At 36.3% G+C, this 19,960-nt stretch overlaps 1 protein-coding gene across 1 annotated transcript; it reads left to right on the top strand.

The window, feature by feature from the left end:
* The first annotated feature begins 10,630 nt into the window (after positions 1-10,630).
* Positions 10,631-17,634, top strand: LOC135198344 (uncharacterized). The gene is made up of 3 exons (XM_064225912.1): positions 10,631-10,869; positions 16,271-16,384; positions 16,847-17,634. The coding sequence occupies exons 1-3, from the start codon at positions 10,701-10,703 to the stop codon at positions 17,419-17,421; spliced, it is 858 nt and encodes a 285-aa protein (XP_064081982.1). The 5' UTR covers positions 10,631-10,700; the 3' UTR covers positions 17,422-17,634.
* Positions 17,635-19,960: the final 2,326 nt, after the last annotated feature.

Below are 19,960 nucleotides of genomic sequence, written 5' to 3'. Positions count from 1 at the left end.
CCGGCCGTTGCCGACCTACCGTAGTAGAGTGGCCGCTGAGCAAATTCATTAACGGACCCGTGCTCCAATGTCGCTACAGGCAAAAAAGAAAGAAAAAAAAAAAGCACAATTCATTGATCATTCTGCACCTCACCAAAACATACTGGTTAAACACAACGTTAACTACGTATTGTTTACTTTGATCGTGCGTGCGCGGGTAATCAAATGATTGGCCAGAATGCCATGCCGTTATAATTTATTATATACTACAACGACTCCATGCCTCAATGCCGATCGAAGCAAATAAAAAAAAAGTGCAATTCGTTGATCCTTCTTCACTTCACCTAAACATATCTCGTTTAACACAACGCTGACCATTTAGTAAAAATGGCCGACTAGAATGCTATAAGTTAGCGATGGCCGTGCATCTGGCAACGATATAGGAGAGGCCCCCACCGGGCCGTGGTTAAAATTTCATCGGCCGCGGCTCATACATCATTAACCGAGACCACTGAAAGATAGATCTATTTTCGGTGGCCTTGACGCTGTAGCGGCTGCACAGAAAACTCGATTGCGCCGAAGAAACTTCGGCGCTTTTTCACTTGTTCTATATTACAACTGACTTGTTTCAAGTCACTCACGTAATCAACCGAGTACTTAGTACACCGATTGGTACTAAAACTCATACTACCATTACTGTTGTCTTAATTATTATTTATTTGCTTTTTCGTGAAAGTGCGATTAGAGAAACAAAGAACCATTAATTAATTTAAAGGTTTATTTGCCTAACATAAAAATGGTATAATATTATTGTTGTTTTTGAGATGTCATTTTTCGAATTATAAGAATGCAAATTTTCTGCGTCTTCCGATTTATTTAGTGACTAACGCTTCTACCCAAATTAAAGTTTAGTATATTACAATTTTTGGCAATTTAACGTGCTCACATAAGTGGCCACCCCTCTTTTGAATCATCTCCATTTGTAACGAGTTAGTGCTCCTTATCCCAACAAATTTCATGAGGATTAATCCTGCAAAATATAAATTGTGTTTACGTGACCCTGATTTCTGATTCCTTACCCTTGGAAGCAGTCACTGACTGCCAGTCAGTTTAGCTTGATGAATCTTGCTTCTTGGGATCACGCATCACTGAGGCTCTAGAGTCCACTGGTTCCCAGACTGGGGGAAATTTCCCCCTGGGGTGAAATTTGAAGCTACCAGGGGGGAAATACTTACACTACCTATTAACTAAAAAAAATCTGAGATGGATTTTCTCATGTCCTTTTATTTGTTACTAACCACTCTCTAAGTCTATGCGGTTAGTTGTTACTAACCGCTCTCTATCCATTTACGCTGTAACTTATATGTTTATCAGTATATTTGTACATTTGGAAAATATATTAGTAAATAGTCACAGTGTGTTTTAACTACTCTTTCCCTCATACACATGAAGGGGGAAATCTGGATGGCTGAACTGGGTGCAGGGGGAAATGACAGAAAAAAGTTTGGGAACCACAGCCCTAGACCGATGTTTGATTTGACAAAGTAAAATGAGGTAAGGCACGGTCTAGACCAATGGTTCTCAACAGGTGTGCCACAGCACCAAAGGGTACCGCAATATTTGGGGTACTGATACTTCGGAAACCAAGTTTGTCACGGTGACTGAATTTAATACTGAATACTGACTAACATGGATTTCTAATAAAGGTGCCGGTGACTTCCGAAAGGCCTTGCTAGAGTGTCTCGGGCTAAGAAAGGCTTTGAACCACTGTACTATAGTCTACTATGAGATTCAGGGCCTCTGTAACACGGTTTTTTTGCAATAACTTTTTATCTATGCATATCATAAATATAACGCTTATTCAGAATACACATTATATCTACACATAAATTTTGACTGTATTCTGCATTACGTAGGTTGAATAAATTTGGTACTTATAATGTAAAAGTGACTTTTTTTGAAGACGGGCCAACTTACTCAGAGAAAAGGTTTCGAACGCACTCGTTACGTAGCTTATGACAGCATTTCTTCCCTCTTTCTCGATGGATGATTGACAATACGTAACGAAGGCTAGACCTCTGGCAGAAATGACATAAATATTTAAATACAAGCAAAGCAGTACACCTTTATGAACTCTGAAACCTCTCCACTGATAATTGTCATAATGAACAAACCAACAAAATATGTTAATAAATACAAAAACACTTCGATTATTAGTCTAACTCCAAAATAAGTTTCCTAAGAAATTACAGTCTACTTTATAGGTCACAATCAGATTGACAAGATGTAGGGAATAGTTGGTAATTTTCAAAAACATAGTAGACAAGCTTGATTTGATAACTGCTATATCCAATGTCAAGCAATTTTTATTTATTGGCTATCTACCTATTTATTAAAAAAAAAAAAAAAAAAAATAGCCATTACCGCATTTTGGCTTTGAACCTTCACCAATAATTATCGTCAGAGTGATGAATTCATGAGGCTCCACCCACTTTGGCCTCGTTATAATTCAGGATAACACTGAAGGCTATCATGGGCATTGTTGGATTAGAAAATTTAACTTCTGGCTATAAAAACTAATTTCTCGAGTAGTTGTAAGAGGTGCTAAATGATCCTCAAGGATCCCAGCAGTTGGCCTAAACGTTTAATTCATGTACGTATATTACTGCTATTACTACAGTAGTATTACTACGCTAGCACAGATACACCACCCACATCTATGGTATGTTCCGCCATTATAAAGTCTTTGTCATGGCCACACAGGCTTTCCTGACTGTAAAAAGTTGTAAGTCCTGAGACAAATGCAGTTTTGCAACCACGGGAAAAATTCCAAATCCTGTTAGCCATTCTTGACTGCTATGGGTTTCAGAGCCAATGGAATAAGGTGAATGAGTTTCTGTCTGGTGGATGGGCGGGGCAACATTTCGTCCAATGTTGTTTACCTTGCTTACGTAATGAATGTTTTTCGACTCTTGGCTCGTAATCATTGGCCATGGCGTCGGCTGGATAATTTTTACTCTATAAAAATTAAAACTATCAGGTTTAGGTCATTGATAATGCTGCCAAAATTTGTGTGTGGTTGTAAAATATACATATGTCAACTTTCAGCTACATCCGATGCTTTCATAAGGAGCAAAGTCCAAAAAAAACCGTGTTGCAGAGGCCCTGAATCTCATAGTAGTTAGTTCAGGATAACTTAGATTCAACAAAAGTTGGTCCTGCGTTAGGGAATGTCTGTGATGGCTGCCATTGGGGAACAATGGGAAAATGTATTTGAAACCTAATGATATATATATATATATATATATATTATATATATATATATATATATATATATATATATATATATATATATATATATATATATATATATATATGTGTGTGTGTGTGTGTGTGTGTGTGTGTGTGTGTGCGTGCGTGCGTGCGCGCGCAGTTAGCTCTACTCTGTTACTTTATCTGTGCGTAATATGTAGTACAGTTAAAGAACAGTTTACTTACCTCAGTCTACCCCATAAAGATTGCTGTATGAACAATTATTTCAAGAAGTTTGGTCATTGTTTGCTCAGTTTTTACAAAGCTGTTGGCAAACAGCTTAAACCCTGCTGGCATATAGTTGAGAATTCATGTGCGTCCTTTTATTTCTGATCCACAGTGAAAAACCATTTTCAAAGTTTACGTGTGAGTGTGTGTGTGAGCATATGTGTGTGTGTATGTCTTTAAAAGTGACTTTAGGTGCGTAGGTGGATTCCAGGTTCCAAGAACCTTTGACGTATACAACATAATATAACCTGAATTAGACCATAGATGTTAAGGGTAGCCAGGATTATACCGGACTCGAAGTAGCTGGTCTTAAGGCAACTGGTTTCGGAGTAGCAAATACGTTTAGGTAGACGCATGGTCTAAGATACCTACACCGAGGGTAGACGGAGAAAGAGAGCAGAGCTCGTAAGTAGCAGGGTTTAGAGTAGAAATGTTCGTAGGTAAGTGTCAGGTTATAGACTATGGTTCTGAGTAGCCAGGATAGTTGTTTCGGAATGGCCGCAGTCAGAGTAACCAGGTTCGTAGGTAGCAGTATAGGCTGAAGGATCTAAATCTTGACACAATTCAGCATTTTACAAGAATTCAGTACTTTAATATCTATTACCTTTCCTCACCTCTCTCCTGGCTTTGTAATTTGCAGCCGCTACGTATTCATACACTGACGTAGAGAAACAGAATCTAGAAAGATAACGTTCATAGATGCATAACGACCAAAACATTGCATGGCATAAGAGAGTGAAATTAAAGCAACGCACAGTTTTGTATATTTTAGAGAGAATTAAGCTTAGACAAACGCTGTCGTTGATTGAAGATAATAATAATTAAAACAAAAACTCGATTTCAAAATTTTGGAGACGGTTCTTATAAGGATGCATTAAAAACTAGTTATTCAAAGAGACGAGTTTAAACAAGCAGATTTGTTTAAAAGAATATTAAGCACAGGAAAGATGGTTAACAAAAATGCCTGTAAATGTCTTTTAAAGTCTCCTGACTACACAATATCTGTCAGAATGTAGGCATTAATGTGCAAGGTGCACATGTTTAATGCATCTAGAAGTTTAGATAATCAAATGCAACTAACTGGTTGCTAACCTCTCTCTCTCTCTCTCTCTCTCTCTCTCTCTCTCTCTCTCTCTCTCTCTCTCTTCTGTGACGTTTGATAATTCTCCTACTTTCATAAGTAAAAAGTACAGCGTCTAGACCGATGTTTGTTCAAAGCAAGGTATGATTGGAAGGGGGGGGGGGGGGGGGGTGTGGAGTTTGAAAATAGCGCGTTATTTATATAATGTACGACAACTGTCGTTACATATTCTGCGCCGATATCAAAATAACGCGAAAAGTCTTGCATTTCCATAACTAAACGGTAAGCAGTCTGCATCTGTAGAGGCAAAGGCATCAGATCACAGTAAATATAAATGGTGCATTATTTTCATGCTGATCCACAAGCAATGCTGACGGCAGACTAGTTCACAATTTTGCCGCTGGAGATCGTGGCAGCACATGCTGGAAAACTTAACATAACTCTTTCGATGGAGTAAAATGATCCCACAGGTCTTGTAACATAATTGATGGATAGATATATAAACAATAAACTTCAAAATAAAATATTGTCATTTTAGGCTCACGGAAGTACCTCTTACAACTTACATTAACCATAGGCCTAAGTGTATATACGTATATATATATATATATATATAGTATATATATATATATATATATATATATATATATATATATATATATATATATATATATATATGTATATATATATATAAATGATCCCTTCTCAGAGCTATCTCTAAAGATAAAACGGCCCAATGGCCATTGCAACATTCGCAAATAAACTTGCGCAGAGAACCTGTTCAAATGCTGGCCGTTTTTTGCGCCTACGCAAAAGGCTCTGCAGAAGCTCCAAGAACACCTTCCATCACACTATAATGCCGTCCACTTCTGTCTTGCCTGCACTCTCGCAGCTCACAGATATGATAAGGAACCTTTTCCAATACCTCTTATACTTCTATTCCATCTGTCCAGCAAGTTCTAATTTTTCTCATCCTCTTCTCTCATACCACTTTTTGAATTAGCCTTTACGCACCTTTGTTGAACCAACCTATGTAACGATACGTTATTTGAAAGACAGTGGCGGGAGTGGCCTTTCGAATCCGTAATGTTATGTAATTAAAACACTAAATAAAAGATGAAATAAATAATTTATTCATGACACCCTTCACGATGATATGGCGGATGTTCTATTTACACTCATCTTTTGTTGCCTTGGAGACGACTCACTATTCTCATCAGCAGCCTCTGAATGTAATCCTTTATTGTTTGTATGGTGCTTTTTTTACGTTGCACGGAACCAGTGGTTATTCAGCAACGGGACCAACGGCTTTACTTGACTTCCGAACCACGACGGGAGTAAACTTCTATCACCAGAAATACACATCTCTCACTCCTCAATGGAATGGCCGAGAATCGAACCTGCGACCACCGAGGTGGGACGCAAACACCATACCAACCACGCCACTGAGGAGCTTGAAATCCTTTGAACGAATCTCTGGATTCTTCTTCTCTCTTTTCGTAGGATGACCGGAATAGTGAGATAGGCTGTGTTCTGTCAGTTTGGTCTGCTATCTGTTAGTCTGTTTACCCCGTAACCTTGTTATCCGAGGCTATCGCCACAATACCAGAGCTTTGGTAATACCACTAGACTTAAGTTACGGAATTCTGACCAACTCCGGCTGTTTTTAAGGATTTTGGAAAAAAACAGATTTCACAGAACCTCCGAGAAAATTGTTAGTAATAAGCTTTTAACCATAACAAAAGAACTGTAAAATCTTCCTAATTTCTTACTAACACTTGATTTTAAGGAAATAAGTAGCTAAATGATACTGACAAAATTTTATAATCGTTAAAGAATAATGCTGAGAATTAAGGCCTGGACAGGCCTTTATAATTTACGATCGATCTTCAGTGAAGGGGAAGTTTTTTTTTTTTTTTTTTTTTTTTTTTTTTGGGGGGGGGGGAGGGGAGGCGGCGGTGTGACGGGGCAGTATATTTGTGGCATCTTTTACATAACACGATGAGGTTGACATAACTGAGTACACGTGCTTGGCCACCTGGCTGTTTTCTTTCCATAAGAAATTAAAAGGGCCGGACGTGAATCGCCCATAAAACCGGTAACATAGGGAATTTAGCATTCAGACCCATATAATTGATTAAGAAAAATAAGTATTTACATAATGTTATCTAAAATATACTGCATAGTTTTTCTTTATAATCAACAAGTAATTCCTACATACTATTGTATAAATTTTTATTTTTCTCAATCAAAATATATGGGATTTTCTGGCCGTTTCAAATTCGGCTAGCGGCTGTGATTGCGTCACACTACGGTACTCTATACTTCATCAGGCTTGCTGTACCTAGAATTCCGTCGTGCTAACTGATCCTCTCAGGTCTTGCCCAAGAGAAATGAACCAGAAAAAAAACCCAAATCTATTGAATCCCTACTAAACCAAAAAGTACAACATATAAATATATATTAAATATGTAATTAATTATATTAATTCAATAATTATATATAATATATTATATATAAATTATATATATCTATGATATATATATAATATATATATATATATATATATATATATATTATATATATATAATATAGAGAGAGAGAGAGAGAGAGCAGAGAGAGAGAGAGAGAGAGAACCTCTCCCTTGTGTCATTTGTGATTTGAATTTCTGTCTTTTTTTTAATAGCTGCACGTCAAATTAATGGACTGGTTGCTGGCATCGCAATGATGAAGGTCAGTAACGCTTACGATCTTTAAATAAAACATTAAATTGTCTTATTTGAATCTATAGACAACTTTAAACACCCGTGATTCTATTTCTATTGTGTTCGTAAATATTCACAAAATTCTTTACAAAAACTGGGTTGAAGTTACTGAAAAAACTACTTTCAAAGTAACTGTAATGAAATTATTTTCCTTTTCCTACGAAACTCGTCAAATCTCTTTCCTTGTAAAAGTTACATCTTTACAGAACTAAAATTTAAGTTTCATTCCCTACGAAACCTTTCTTTTAAAAATCAAAATAGAGAAAATTTCCGTTGCACAGCTCAAACTTGAAATAGCTTTTCTTACTAGACTAAATACGAATAGTTTTCTTTTCAGGACTCAGATAAAAATAGTTACATTGTCAAAACTCAGGCTGAAAACAGTTAAATTAGCATTTCAGTCATTCTAGAGACATGTATTAAAGTCTACGGATCTGTCTACCCATGTTTCAGTTTTCCCACTTTGGTTTTTAATAATTATCATACACTATAACAATAATAATATTAACAAACCTTTCTTTACATCCATGAATTTTTTAACAATGAGATGTTAAAGATTTTTACACAGTTCAGTAAGTTGCTACTTATTTTGTTCATGCTTCTTGTGTTCAGTTACAAATTATCCTCTTCTTATTTTTTGAAAATATCTCTTACTGGTTACTACGCAGTCTAAATATATATGTATATATATATATATATATATATATATAAAATATATATATATATATGTAGTATGTATATATATGTATATATATACACACATATATATATGTGTATGTGTATATACATGTATATATACACACACACACACATATATATATATATATATATATATATATATATGTATGTATATATATGTATATATATATATATATATATGTATGTATATATATATATATATATATATATATATATATATATAGTATGGTAAGGTTTGATACAGATGAACATGCGACTAAAGTCCTGATGCCCCTGAATCTACCCTATCTAAGGACAAAGCAATTCATTATCTTTTTCTAACAAAGGCAAAGAGAACCGCAAAAGAATGACCACAGTGCCATCAATGACAAAGAAGCGAACGGCTGTCAGTATCCCTGACACTATTTTAAAACAGAATTTACGTTCTACTGTCCTGTTGCAATATAGGAAAAAAATCTTGCACGGCGTAAATCAAATTGATAATGAATACAAGGAACGAAAACTTCATATATTCGTGTCATTGGTCTGTGTATGCATTGTCCTTAAATCTATAGCAGCTTGACAAACGTATATATGAACCGACAAAACGTCTTTGACAGCCTCGAAGTATGTATCAATTTGACAATGGAACTTCACGTCTTCGAATGAGATATGAAAGCCATTAATCATAGGTAATCACGGACATCTAATTAGAATAGATTAATCTGAGTGCGGTACTCTTGTCTGAATAACTCGAGTTAACGATCTACCTTCATTCTCCTCGGGAATTTTGCTCTGCAGACACGCTACGTCTCTGGAATCCTCGAGTACTCCTCGAAGTCTTCAGGAATCGTGTCATCGGTAAGGCGTTGCAACTGTGGCCTGGTTTCAGGAGCTTCTTTTCAGTTGTAGCTTGTGCAGTCTGCAAAATAGTGATCTGAAATTTTTCTCAATAATATAATAATAATAATAATAATAAGAATATATGCAGAGACTCAAGGCGATACTCAAGTCAAACTCAACGCCGGAAATATGATAAAAGCCATAAAACACATGGGTTAGTGCCAGTAATCAGATACAGCGCAGGAATAGTCGAATGGACGAAGGCAGAACTCCGCAGCATAGATCAGAAAACAGGAAACATATGACAATACACAAGCACTACACCCAAGAGCAAATACGGACAGACTATACATAACACGAAAGGAAGGAGGGAGAGGATACTAAGTATAGAGGACTGCGTTAACATCGAAAACAGAGCACTGGGCAATATCTAAAACCAGTGAAGACGAGTGGCTTAAAGAGTGCATGGGAAGAAAGGACTAATAAAAGTAGACGAAGACCAGAAATATACAGAGACAGGAGAAAGACAGAAAGAACTGAGGACTGGCACAACAAACCAATGCACGGACAATACATGAGACAGACTAAAGAACTAGCCAGCGATGACAATTGGCAATGGCTACAGAGGGGAGAGCTAAAGAAGGAAACTGAAGGAATGATAACAGCGGCACAAGATCAGGCCCTAAGAACCAGATATGTTTCAAAGTACTATAGACGGAAATAACATCTCTACCATATGTAGGAAGTGCAATACGAAAAATGAAACCATAAACCACATAGCAAGTGAATGCACGGCACTTGCACAGAACCAGTACAAAAAAGGAGGCATGATTCAGTGGCAAAAGCCCTCCACTGGAGCCTGTGCAAGAAACATCAGCTACCTTGCAGTAATAAGTGGTACGAGCACCAACCTGAGGGAGTGATAGAAAACGATCAGGCAAAGATCCTCTGGGACTATGGTATCAGAACGGATAGGGTGATACGTGCAAACAGACCAGACGTGACGTTGATTGACAAAGTCAAGAAGAAAGTATCACTCATTGATGTCGCAATACCATGGGACACCAGAGTTGAAGAGAAAGAGAGGGAAAAAAATGGATAAGTATCAAGATCTGAAAATAGAAAAATAAGAAGGATATGGGATATGCCCAGTGGAAATCGTACCAAATCTATAGGAGCACTAGGCACGATCCCAAGATCCCTGAAAAGGAATCTAGAAAAAACTAGAGGCTGAAGTAGCTCCAGGACTCATGCAGAGAGTGTGATCCTAGAAACGGCACACATAGTAAGAAGAGTGATGGACTCCTAAGGGGGCAGGATGCAACCCGGAAACCCCACACTATAAATACTACCCAGTCGAATTGGAGGACTGTGATAGAGCAAAAAAAAAAAAAAAAAAAAAAAAAAAAAAAAAAAAAAAAAAAATAATAATAATAATAATAATAATAATAATTTAAAAAATCCTCATAGTAGCACGAGTCTTCAAATGGAGAAACAAATCCACAATTTTGTAAATGTGTACATATATTTCAATTTTAAAACAGCAAAGATAGATTTTGGGAGGAATCCGTTCGGTTCCCCTTATCAATCCAGATTGATTGAAGAAACCGAACAGATTCCCAAAATCTATCTTTGCTGTTTTTAAACAGAAATATATGTACATTTATATAACTGTGGATTTGTTTCTCCAATAATAATAATAATAATGATAATAGTTTTTCGTTCGGTCAGCAGGTATGTTGTTGTAGCCTTAGTCAACAGCATCAAAATGATAATAATAATAATAATCTGCATTTTCCTTTAGGTCTCCAGTTATGTTGTGGGCATCGAGGCTTCTGTTAATGTTAATGTGGACGGCGCTGGGAGACGGGCTGGGCATCGATACCCATCTGTTTCAATGGTACGCAGACGGTTACTGTGGTGAACAATATAAGGTGGCAAACTTTACCTCAACTGTGCATTGTGCCGGGATCTGCTCTTCGGGTTAGTAAGCTTTGATGATATTCATTTTGTATTTTGTAAGTTTAAAAAATAATTAAGTTTGATTATATATATATATATATATATATATATATATATATATATATATATATATATATATGAATAACTTGATCACGAAGTATATAAAACGTGATGCTATGTATAAATAAAGGTTTTTACCACGAAGGAAAAAAATGAAAAGCGAGATAGCAAAGCACTTTCGGTCTAGTTCGACCCTTTATTCAGGCACAACTGATCTTGCAGAGGAAAAACATAGTCAAGGTAGGCTTAATTAATAGCCAAACTGACACTACAAGATTAGCAATAAGGTCGATTTCACTCTACAAAAACTAGGAAACGCCTGAGGGCAGCCACACCTTGGAGGATACACACACGCGGTCAACAGACGATTCATCCAGTAAACAATACATTTTGAAAAAAAAGGGAGGCATATACAACTTATTATCTTGAAATTTACAAAAATGTTCCCGAAAAAATTATTAATGAAAAGACGAGAAAGAAAAAATATATATAAATATATCGAGCAAGAGAGAGAGGGAGAGAGAATATCGAGAGAGAGAGAGAGAGAGAGAGAGAGAGAGAGAGAGAGAGAGAGAGAGAGAGAGAGAAATAATAACTATATACATGTGGGACTAATTTATTAGTAGTTCATTAAATTTTATTTTAAGGTCCTTCATAAACATTTTACAAATATACGGGTCCAAATGGTACATTCCCGGACTAAGATTTAAGTTGTTTTTATTAATGATTTTTATAATTGCTGATTCCAGTAAATTTCTTGAAACATAATCATTAGATCTAGCAATTACAGAGGTATCACCCCAATTAATACAATGAGATTTTTCACTCAGATGGATAAACAGTGCATTTGAAGTCTGGGCTGTTCTAACTGAATACATATGCTACTTAATGCGTACAGATAAATTTTTACTTGACTGACCAACGTAAAACGATGGGCAATCCTTACAAGGAATTTTGTAAATGATGTTGTTATTTGTTACGGGACTATTCTTGATTAGCATATATTTAATGGTATTGTTATAAGAGAACATTACATTAACATTAAACGATTTAAATATTGATTTTATGGTTTCAAATCCACGAAAGTAAGGTAAGCTAAGTACATTTTTAGGCATTTCTTTTTCATTAATAGCAACACTATAAAACTGTTTGTGAGCTTTTTGATAGCATAAATCAATTAAATGAGGTGGGTAGCAGAGATCGTTTCCTATCTTTTTTATGTATTCTATCTCTTGGTCAAGATATTGTGGACTCGTGGTACGCAAAGCACGTAGGAACATAAAAGAAAAAATTGAAATTTTAATATTAAGATGGTGGCCAGAATAAAAATGTACATATGTTAAATTATTTGTTGGTTTTCTATAAATACTGAATTTACATTGGAAAGATTCTCTATGTATTAATACATCTAGGAAAGGGATGACATTGTTATTTTCAATTTCAACAGTGAATTTTATGGATGGCACTAAATTATTCAATTTAGACAATAAATCATTTGCATCGATACCAGCAGGTGAGACTACTAAGATGTCATCTACATATCTGTACCATTTTAAGGGGACAAGTGTGATATTCGGGAGGTGTTGTCTCTCAAAAAATTCCATATATAAGTTTGAAAGGAGAGGTGATAAAGGGTTACCCATGGCCATACCAAATATTTGTTGGTAATATTCTTCATTAAAAATAAATCTGCAATCACAAATATATAACTTAATCAATGAAATTATGTGACTAACGGATATAGGCAATTCATGCAGTACAAGTTCATTACTTAAATATTCTAGCACAGAGTCAATAGGGACTTTTGTAAACAAGGATCATACATCAAAACTGACAAAGATATCGCTAGGGTTTAGTACAATGTTATTTAATTTTTCCACAAGATCAAGAGAATTCCGGATGTGTGAGTTAGATACAATTCCTAGTAGCGGGGATAACAATTTAGTAAGATATTGAGATAGTTTATAAGCAATTGATCCTACACTACTAATAATTGGGCGCATAGGTCTGTTTTCCTTATGAGTTTTGACTAGGCCATATAAATAAGGTAATGAGGGACACTTTACAGTTAACTTACACAAAAGTTCTTTTTTTATCTTTAAGAATTTGTTTGATATTGATATTACAGTTTTTTAATATTTGGTCCAACGGATATTTTGCGAGTTATATATATATATATATATATATATATATATATATATATATATATATATATATATATATATGTGTGTGTGTGTGTGTGTGTGTGTGTGTGTGTGTGTGTGTGTGTGGGTGTATTTGTTATACCACAATTATTAGGGTACAATATCATTTAATATCCAATTTACTGTACTTAGGAAAACATACCGAAAGGGAATTATAACTGATAAGTGATAGGCACCTGATGGGCTCGAACCACCAGCGGCGTTAGTGACGAGTACTCTACCACCCAACTGTCAATGAATAAATAAATAAATGTATACATTCATATACATGATAGATAAATGAATGAACGAATAAATAAGTAAATAAATAGTCAGATGTTTGCATGGGTGTCAGTGACTTTAGTGACGAGTACGCTACCACCTGACTGTCAAGAGATGAATGAATGAATAAATAAATGTATATATTCATACATATGATAAATAAATGAATGAATGAATGACTAAATAAATAAATAAATAAATAAATAAATAAATAGTCAGATATTTGCGTGTGGGCGTGTGCGTTAACTGCTGGTGTATCAGTTATAGAGCCCAAGTTTTACCAGTCATCTTAACATGAGTATTCATCATGTTTAAATCATCAGCGAAAAGATAAAAATAAATAAATAAATATAAATAAATAAATAAATAAATAAATAGAGCGAAAAACAAAGCGGAAAGGGACTATTACAGTAAAACGGACGAAAATTTGTGACAAAATCGAAAACAAGGAAACATAAACATGAATAAACAATTGAAAAGAGAAGGCATGAATGGATAGCGGTTATAGGCGGCCCTGAAATTTGAGGAATGATTTAACCTGCGCTATTCAGTTTCATCGCCTTGAAATCTTTATATAATTTCACATTTAGTGTATTTTTATCTTAGAGGCCGCACTGCCATTACCTAAGAGAAGAAGTCCACTGACATTTTCTGTTTGGAAGTGGGTTTCTTTTAAAAGACAGTTACAGCGGAATGCCCGTTTTCAACTACGGCTCGACAGAAAAGGAGAAATAACGTAATGAAGCTTGTAGTCGGGTCTCATATTCGAGAGTTCTATAGCAACACATATTTTCTATTCAGAAGAGAGCCTGTTTTGAAAACCATGCGCAGAGACGAGCGAACAAACGCCCTTTTTGCAGCCAAGTTCCGATAGAAAAGAGAGAAACCAAGAAGCTTGTCGCTGATACCGTTATTCAAAAGTATTGTATATAGCAACAAACATTTTCTATTTAGAAGAAAGCTTGTTTTGAAAAACATTCACGGAGACGAGTAAACAAATGCCCTTTTTGTAGCAAGTTCCGATAGAAATGAGAAAAACCGGGACGCTTGTAGCTGATACCGTTATTCAAAAGTAATGTAGCAACACATATACACTTTCTATTCAGAAGAGAGCCTGTTTTGAAAACCATTCGCATAGACGAGCAAATGCCCTTTTTGCAGCCACGTTCCGATAGAAAAGAGGGAAACCAAGAAGCTTGTAGTTGATACCCTTATTCAAAAGTACTCCACTAACACATATATTCCCATCAGAAACGAGATTGTTTCGAAAAGTAGCCACAGCGAAGAAGAAGAACAACCAAACGCCCTTTCTCAGCCAAGGTCCGATGAGATTAGGAGAGAAACGTAACGAAGCTTGAGTTGACAACCATGTTCGTTTAGGTCTCTTCATCAGCATCATCAGATGAAGATGAACCTGTTGCATGGATTCTTCCCCCTTCCCCCTCCCCCCTTCGTCCCCTATACCAACCCCCGCTCCCCCCAACACTGGATTCATCGTATTCTGCGTCATTCTCAACCAGCCTTTAATCAGTTCCAAATGCTACTCCAGCGGGGAGAAAAGACATGATTTTTTTTTTTTTTTTTTTTTTTTGAATGGCCAAAGTTCAAGGGCTCTAATAGGGTAACCCGTAATTGGCTAAGGTTTTGGATTAGGCCCAATTTAGGTCGGATAATAGCCCAAATTGCCTCGATAACCACTTTCGTCATCCAATTTCCCCATTATCTAATGACGTTTTATCGTCCCATCTTCTCCGTATTTTTTTTTCTCTCTTTATCTCTCTTTTTTCCTTTGTCAGAATTCCTTCTTGCTGGTAGATGGAAGAAAGCTAGGGCTCATCTGCATTTCTGATAGGAAAAAATATTTAACTTTGACAACTAATGGAAATATATAAGTCTATGTAACTTATAACGACTCTCTCTCTCTCTCTCTCTCTCTCTATAGTGTGTGTGTGTGTGTGTGTGTGTGTGTACATATACAATACACACGTTTGTAAACATACAGCAGTTTTAGTTTTAACAGAGCAGCCTAGAATAAGCGGCAATCGATACACAATGCCATACATTGTGTATTACATAGTTACAAGAGCCTTTTAAAATGGTTGAATTTATACCTGCTTAAACGGCAAACCAAAGTTTACCTAATAAAGTTTTAGCGATAAAAAAGAGAAGTAAATCTTACAGATGTAAATGTTGATATCATGCCAAAGAATACAAGGCAGATTTTACAGCTCGGAATTTTAACGTCATAACGCACTATGCTAATTTTGCTGATGAAAATGTTGACGTCATAAATAATACCTTCAAAGGTTACATTGGAAGTGGCTAGATTTTACAGCTCGAAGTTTTAACGCCAAGAAGTACTAAGCAAATTTCGCGGATGAAAATTTTAGCGCCATAAACAATACCTTCAAATGATATACTGGAAATAGACTATACTCGGTTATTTTCTATCTGTCCACCCGCCTGTGATGTTTGCGTATGGTAACACTGCGTCCCGGGCTTTAGATAGTTACATTCAGCTTACATTCAACATTCATAATAATATCCTATTTCACATATTAACGGTGTAATTCGCATACAGTAAATTATTAAAACACTTTTCAGTTGCAAATGTACACCCAGATATCCTTTTATTTACCTTAAACAGCGTTACTATTTAAAGCCTGGGACGCAGGTTACCATGCGAAAACACCACAGGCGGATGGACAGATGGAAAAAAACAGAGTATAGTTTCACCGTGGCTTGAGTTTACAGCTCGAAATTTTAACGTTGAGAAGTATAAAGGCAACTTTGCAAATAAATATTTTAGCGTCATAAGTAACACCTTCAGAGGACATGCTGGAAATAAACCTCTTATTTAAATTGCACCAAAACTATGGTTTTCCTTTCTTTCTCAGATGCCGAATGCCAAGCCTTTACTGTCGCTCCCAAAACCCTACCTAGGGAAAGGTGCGAATTGGTTCGAACCCTTTCAGTAGACTCCAGTGCAGATGGGTTTTGTTACATTACAGGTAAGAGCAAAATGGACATAACTACTCTGTTAGTAATGAAATGTGTACTATTATTATTATTATTATTATTATTATTATTATTATTATTATTATTATTATTATTATTATTATTATAATTTTCTAAATTTAAATCTTGACTATATTGGACATGTAGGGGTCCAAACCTTGCCACTTGGCTACTTTAAGGTCATAGACTCACTTTGATCTATTCAATCTACAGGCAAAACTTATATCATTGATGTGCATATGCAATGCAATCACTTTGAAGATCTGTTAAAAAGCTAATTCGTGATTCCCTGAACCAACTGCAATGTGATTCAGAAAAATGTCTGAAATTAGTGATTTTCGGATATCAGTACTGGTAGTATCAGGTTTGTAAGAGTTTTAATAGTTAGAAAAAAAAATGGTGCAGTGAAATAAGTCTTGAATGACGCTATCTTTACCTTCATTGCACTTTCGCAGTTTCGCTGTCAACAGAGCAACTCTCCCAAGTCCTGGCATCTACCCCTACGAGCACCATTAGCTCAACTTCTCTTGAGACGACAGACCTCCCCACCTCGCAGAAACCTGCTAAGACAAGCAACGGAGGCACCGGAGTTACTGTAAGCGGCTTCATAAACGACACGACCCTCTTGAAACTATATGGTCAGGATATTGGCGACACCCAGTCGCAGCCTCCAGTGGTTATGAGCGTCATCAACGACACCAAAGACGGCAAAGTTGAGACTTGCCCGGAAACAGACCAAGTTTTCTACGCCGTGGGACCGCTGAACACCGGGAGCGCAGAGAAAGACGACCAGAGGTTGTATTGTTCCAAAATTGCAGATCCTCACATCCTGACAGCAACCTGCTCCACGGTCAGTTTGGGCGAGGGATTACGACCGTCTTTCAGCAACGTGGACACTTCAGTCTGGACATCTTGGCTTGCGTGTCCCAGGAGGTACATGATGACGGCAATATACTGGAGTTACACCAATGCGACTAGTGCCACGCAATATGCATACTCCAAGGCCAGGTGCTGCCTCGTTCAGTATTAGGGCGGTCATAGGTTAGGCTGAGTTAGGTTAGGTTAGGGTAGGATTAAGATATAACCACCTTTAAATAATTTTTTTTAATTACTGTAAGGTGACCAGGTTTCTGAGACAAAATCCGAGGATATCTGCAGTTCAGAGGCGTAAAAACCTCCAACACATGACGTGTTTTTGTAGTGTAAAATTAAAACGGGGACACTGTGCCCTTACCATTCATAAAGCAGCATTCAAAAGTTCCTCCCATCCTATTTATCCTCTATTGCAAAGGAAATGAATAAAAATCCAATTGATTAACGATGAGTTTTTTTTTTCTCTCTCTGATCAGAGTAGCCGAGATCAAGAACACCCATAAAATCAGCTGCAAAAAATAAGTATCAGCTAGACACTTCACCCAAACTAAGGCCTTCTTATTCATGGCATAATAAAATAATGAAAATAATGACTTCTGTAGATTCACATCATCCGTGCATTTGATGTCTAGGCCATTCCCTTACGACGCTCCTGATTGGCTGTTGATAAGCCAATGACAGGCCTGGAAACTCTCAGTCTCTCTCGAGAGAGTTCACATAAAGCAGAATGTATGTTCCACCTCTCCTGAAATACGTATACCTCAAGAGAGATGGAACATATTATCCTGCCTATGTGAACTCTCGAGAGAGACTCAGAGTTTCCAGCCCTGTCATTGGCTTATCAACAGCCAATCAGGAGCGTCGTATGGGACGGGCCTAGACATCAAATGCACGGCTGATGTGAATCTACTATAACCAATGAATGAACGGTATTAGATGGCAGAAATAGAGTGGCGCTGGCTGGTTGCTGGCGGGAGTCAGGGATGCGCATGACGATACTGACGATGGTTTGGCGGAAATTTGGTTTTATTTTCTTGGAGGTAATCTTGCAAATTATACCGTTCAAAGCTGTTTATTATTTCCTTAGTTATATACACTATACGTACACGGTACAGTGCGGTGTGCAACTATGTAAAGTTTGGTCAACATCGTTTTTTTTTCAATTTCGGATCTTTCAGTCCCAGTGGAAACCAAGGACATTTCCGGGGACAGGTCATCTAAAACGGGGATTCCGGGGACGTCTGGTCACCCTAAATTACTGCAAGTCAGAATTTGCTTTCTTTTTTTACTTAGTTTGACTACAAGGCTTCTAAATGCAACCAGTGACACCTTATAATATCTCTCCGAAATCAAGGCGAAAAAGTTTAAACTACTAATTGTATGTTTACAGTCATAAAGAGCAAGACGAGATAATGAACAGAGGTTTAAAAGGAGTTATCTTATGGACATAATTTCCTCAACAAAGTGTATTTGAAAGTAAAAGTCGGATCAAAATTAGAATATGTCCGTAGGCCACCAAAATTCTCAACAGGGGTAGGCCGGAGGGTTTACAAATGGTAGGCCTACCTCATGAAATGATTGTAGTTCCTCTCCTGTTATGTGTAGCGACATGACGTACTTGATCACTAATTAACTGATTATACATTTTGTACAAGATATGTTTCACATGGCTCACGGGAGTTTGACCTCTGCTTCTTTGAGTTTTTAACAATTCTATCATTAATAATACCATCTGATGTTAATTTAAAAATCCTGTACAACAATAACAATGAAATAAACGGTAACACTATTTATTAAAGGACAATTGATTTGAATGTGTTGCATAGCTATAATTTACATCTATATAGTGATAATGATTTTCTATCAGTCACAAGCATGGAACTATAAATATGGAATGGACATGCGCATATAAATGTATTGACGCTGATTGTCACTATGCGTCGCCATAGGAAAAGGTGGACATGACGCTAAATTATGCTATTAAAGCTTAGTCTTGCAGACGCTTTTTTTCCACTCTGCCGTCCTTAATTTTCCACCGATTTTAACATAACCTCATTGGAAAGCGCTTGGAAATCCCTTTTAAATGCATTTAACTAAGCATGTAGAAAATATGGGCGCTGCAGCGTTTTATGTAAAGATATCCAGATATGCATTTTACCTGGGTTCGCTTTTTTACTCTACTATTCCAAATTTTTTAATATAAATGTTAAAACATTTATCATCAGTTAAAAGCTCTTGAAAAGAACTTTCCAATGAACCCAATGAAGCATGTATATGGGATTGGGTAATAAATTTTACCGCTAAAGCCTGTTGAAGCCCTTTTATTTAATATCCTTCTAAGTACCAAAGTCTTTATAATCTGCTTTTACGCTCTACCTAGGTCTTTTCACCTTGCTATACAGTCTGTGTCACCTAAGGATTAACCCCATCACCATAACACAATGGACTTCAATTGTGAATATGTTGACTTATGCTTATTGCTTAATTATATCAGTCATTATTACAAAAAGAAACACAATTGTTGATATAAATAATTTATTTTTACAGATCACAGTCTCATTAATACTAACAATTTTAGGTCTATTTTAAATGTATTATCATGTAAACAGAAATTACTAGATTGACAAATTAATGTGTAGCTACTACGAAATTTACTTTAACACAATGCAACAAATGTCATAGATGACAAGATATTG

This window comes from Macrobrachium nipponense, chromosome 22 (assembly GCF_015104395.2).
Source record: "Macrobrachium nipponense isolate FS-2020 chromosome 22, ASM1510439v2, whole genome shotgun sequence".
Classification (NCBI taxonomy): Eukaryota; Metazoa; Arthropoda; class Malacostraca; order Decapoda; family Palaemonidae; genus Macrobrachium; species Macrobrachium nipponense.
This window is presented reverse-complemented; position numbering and strand designations above follow the sequence as displayed.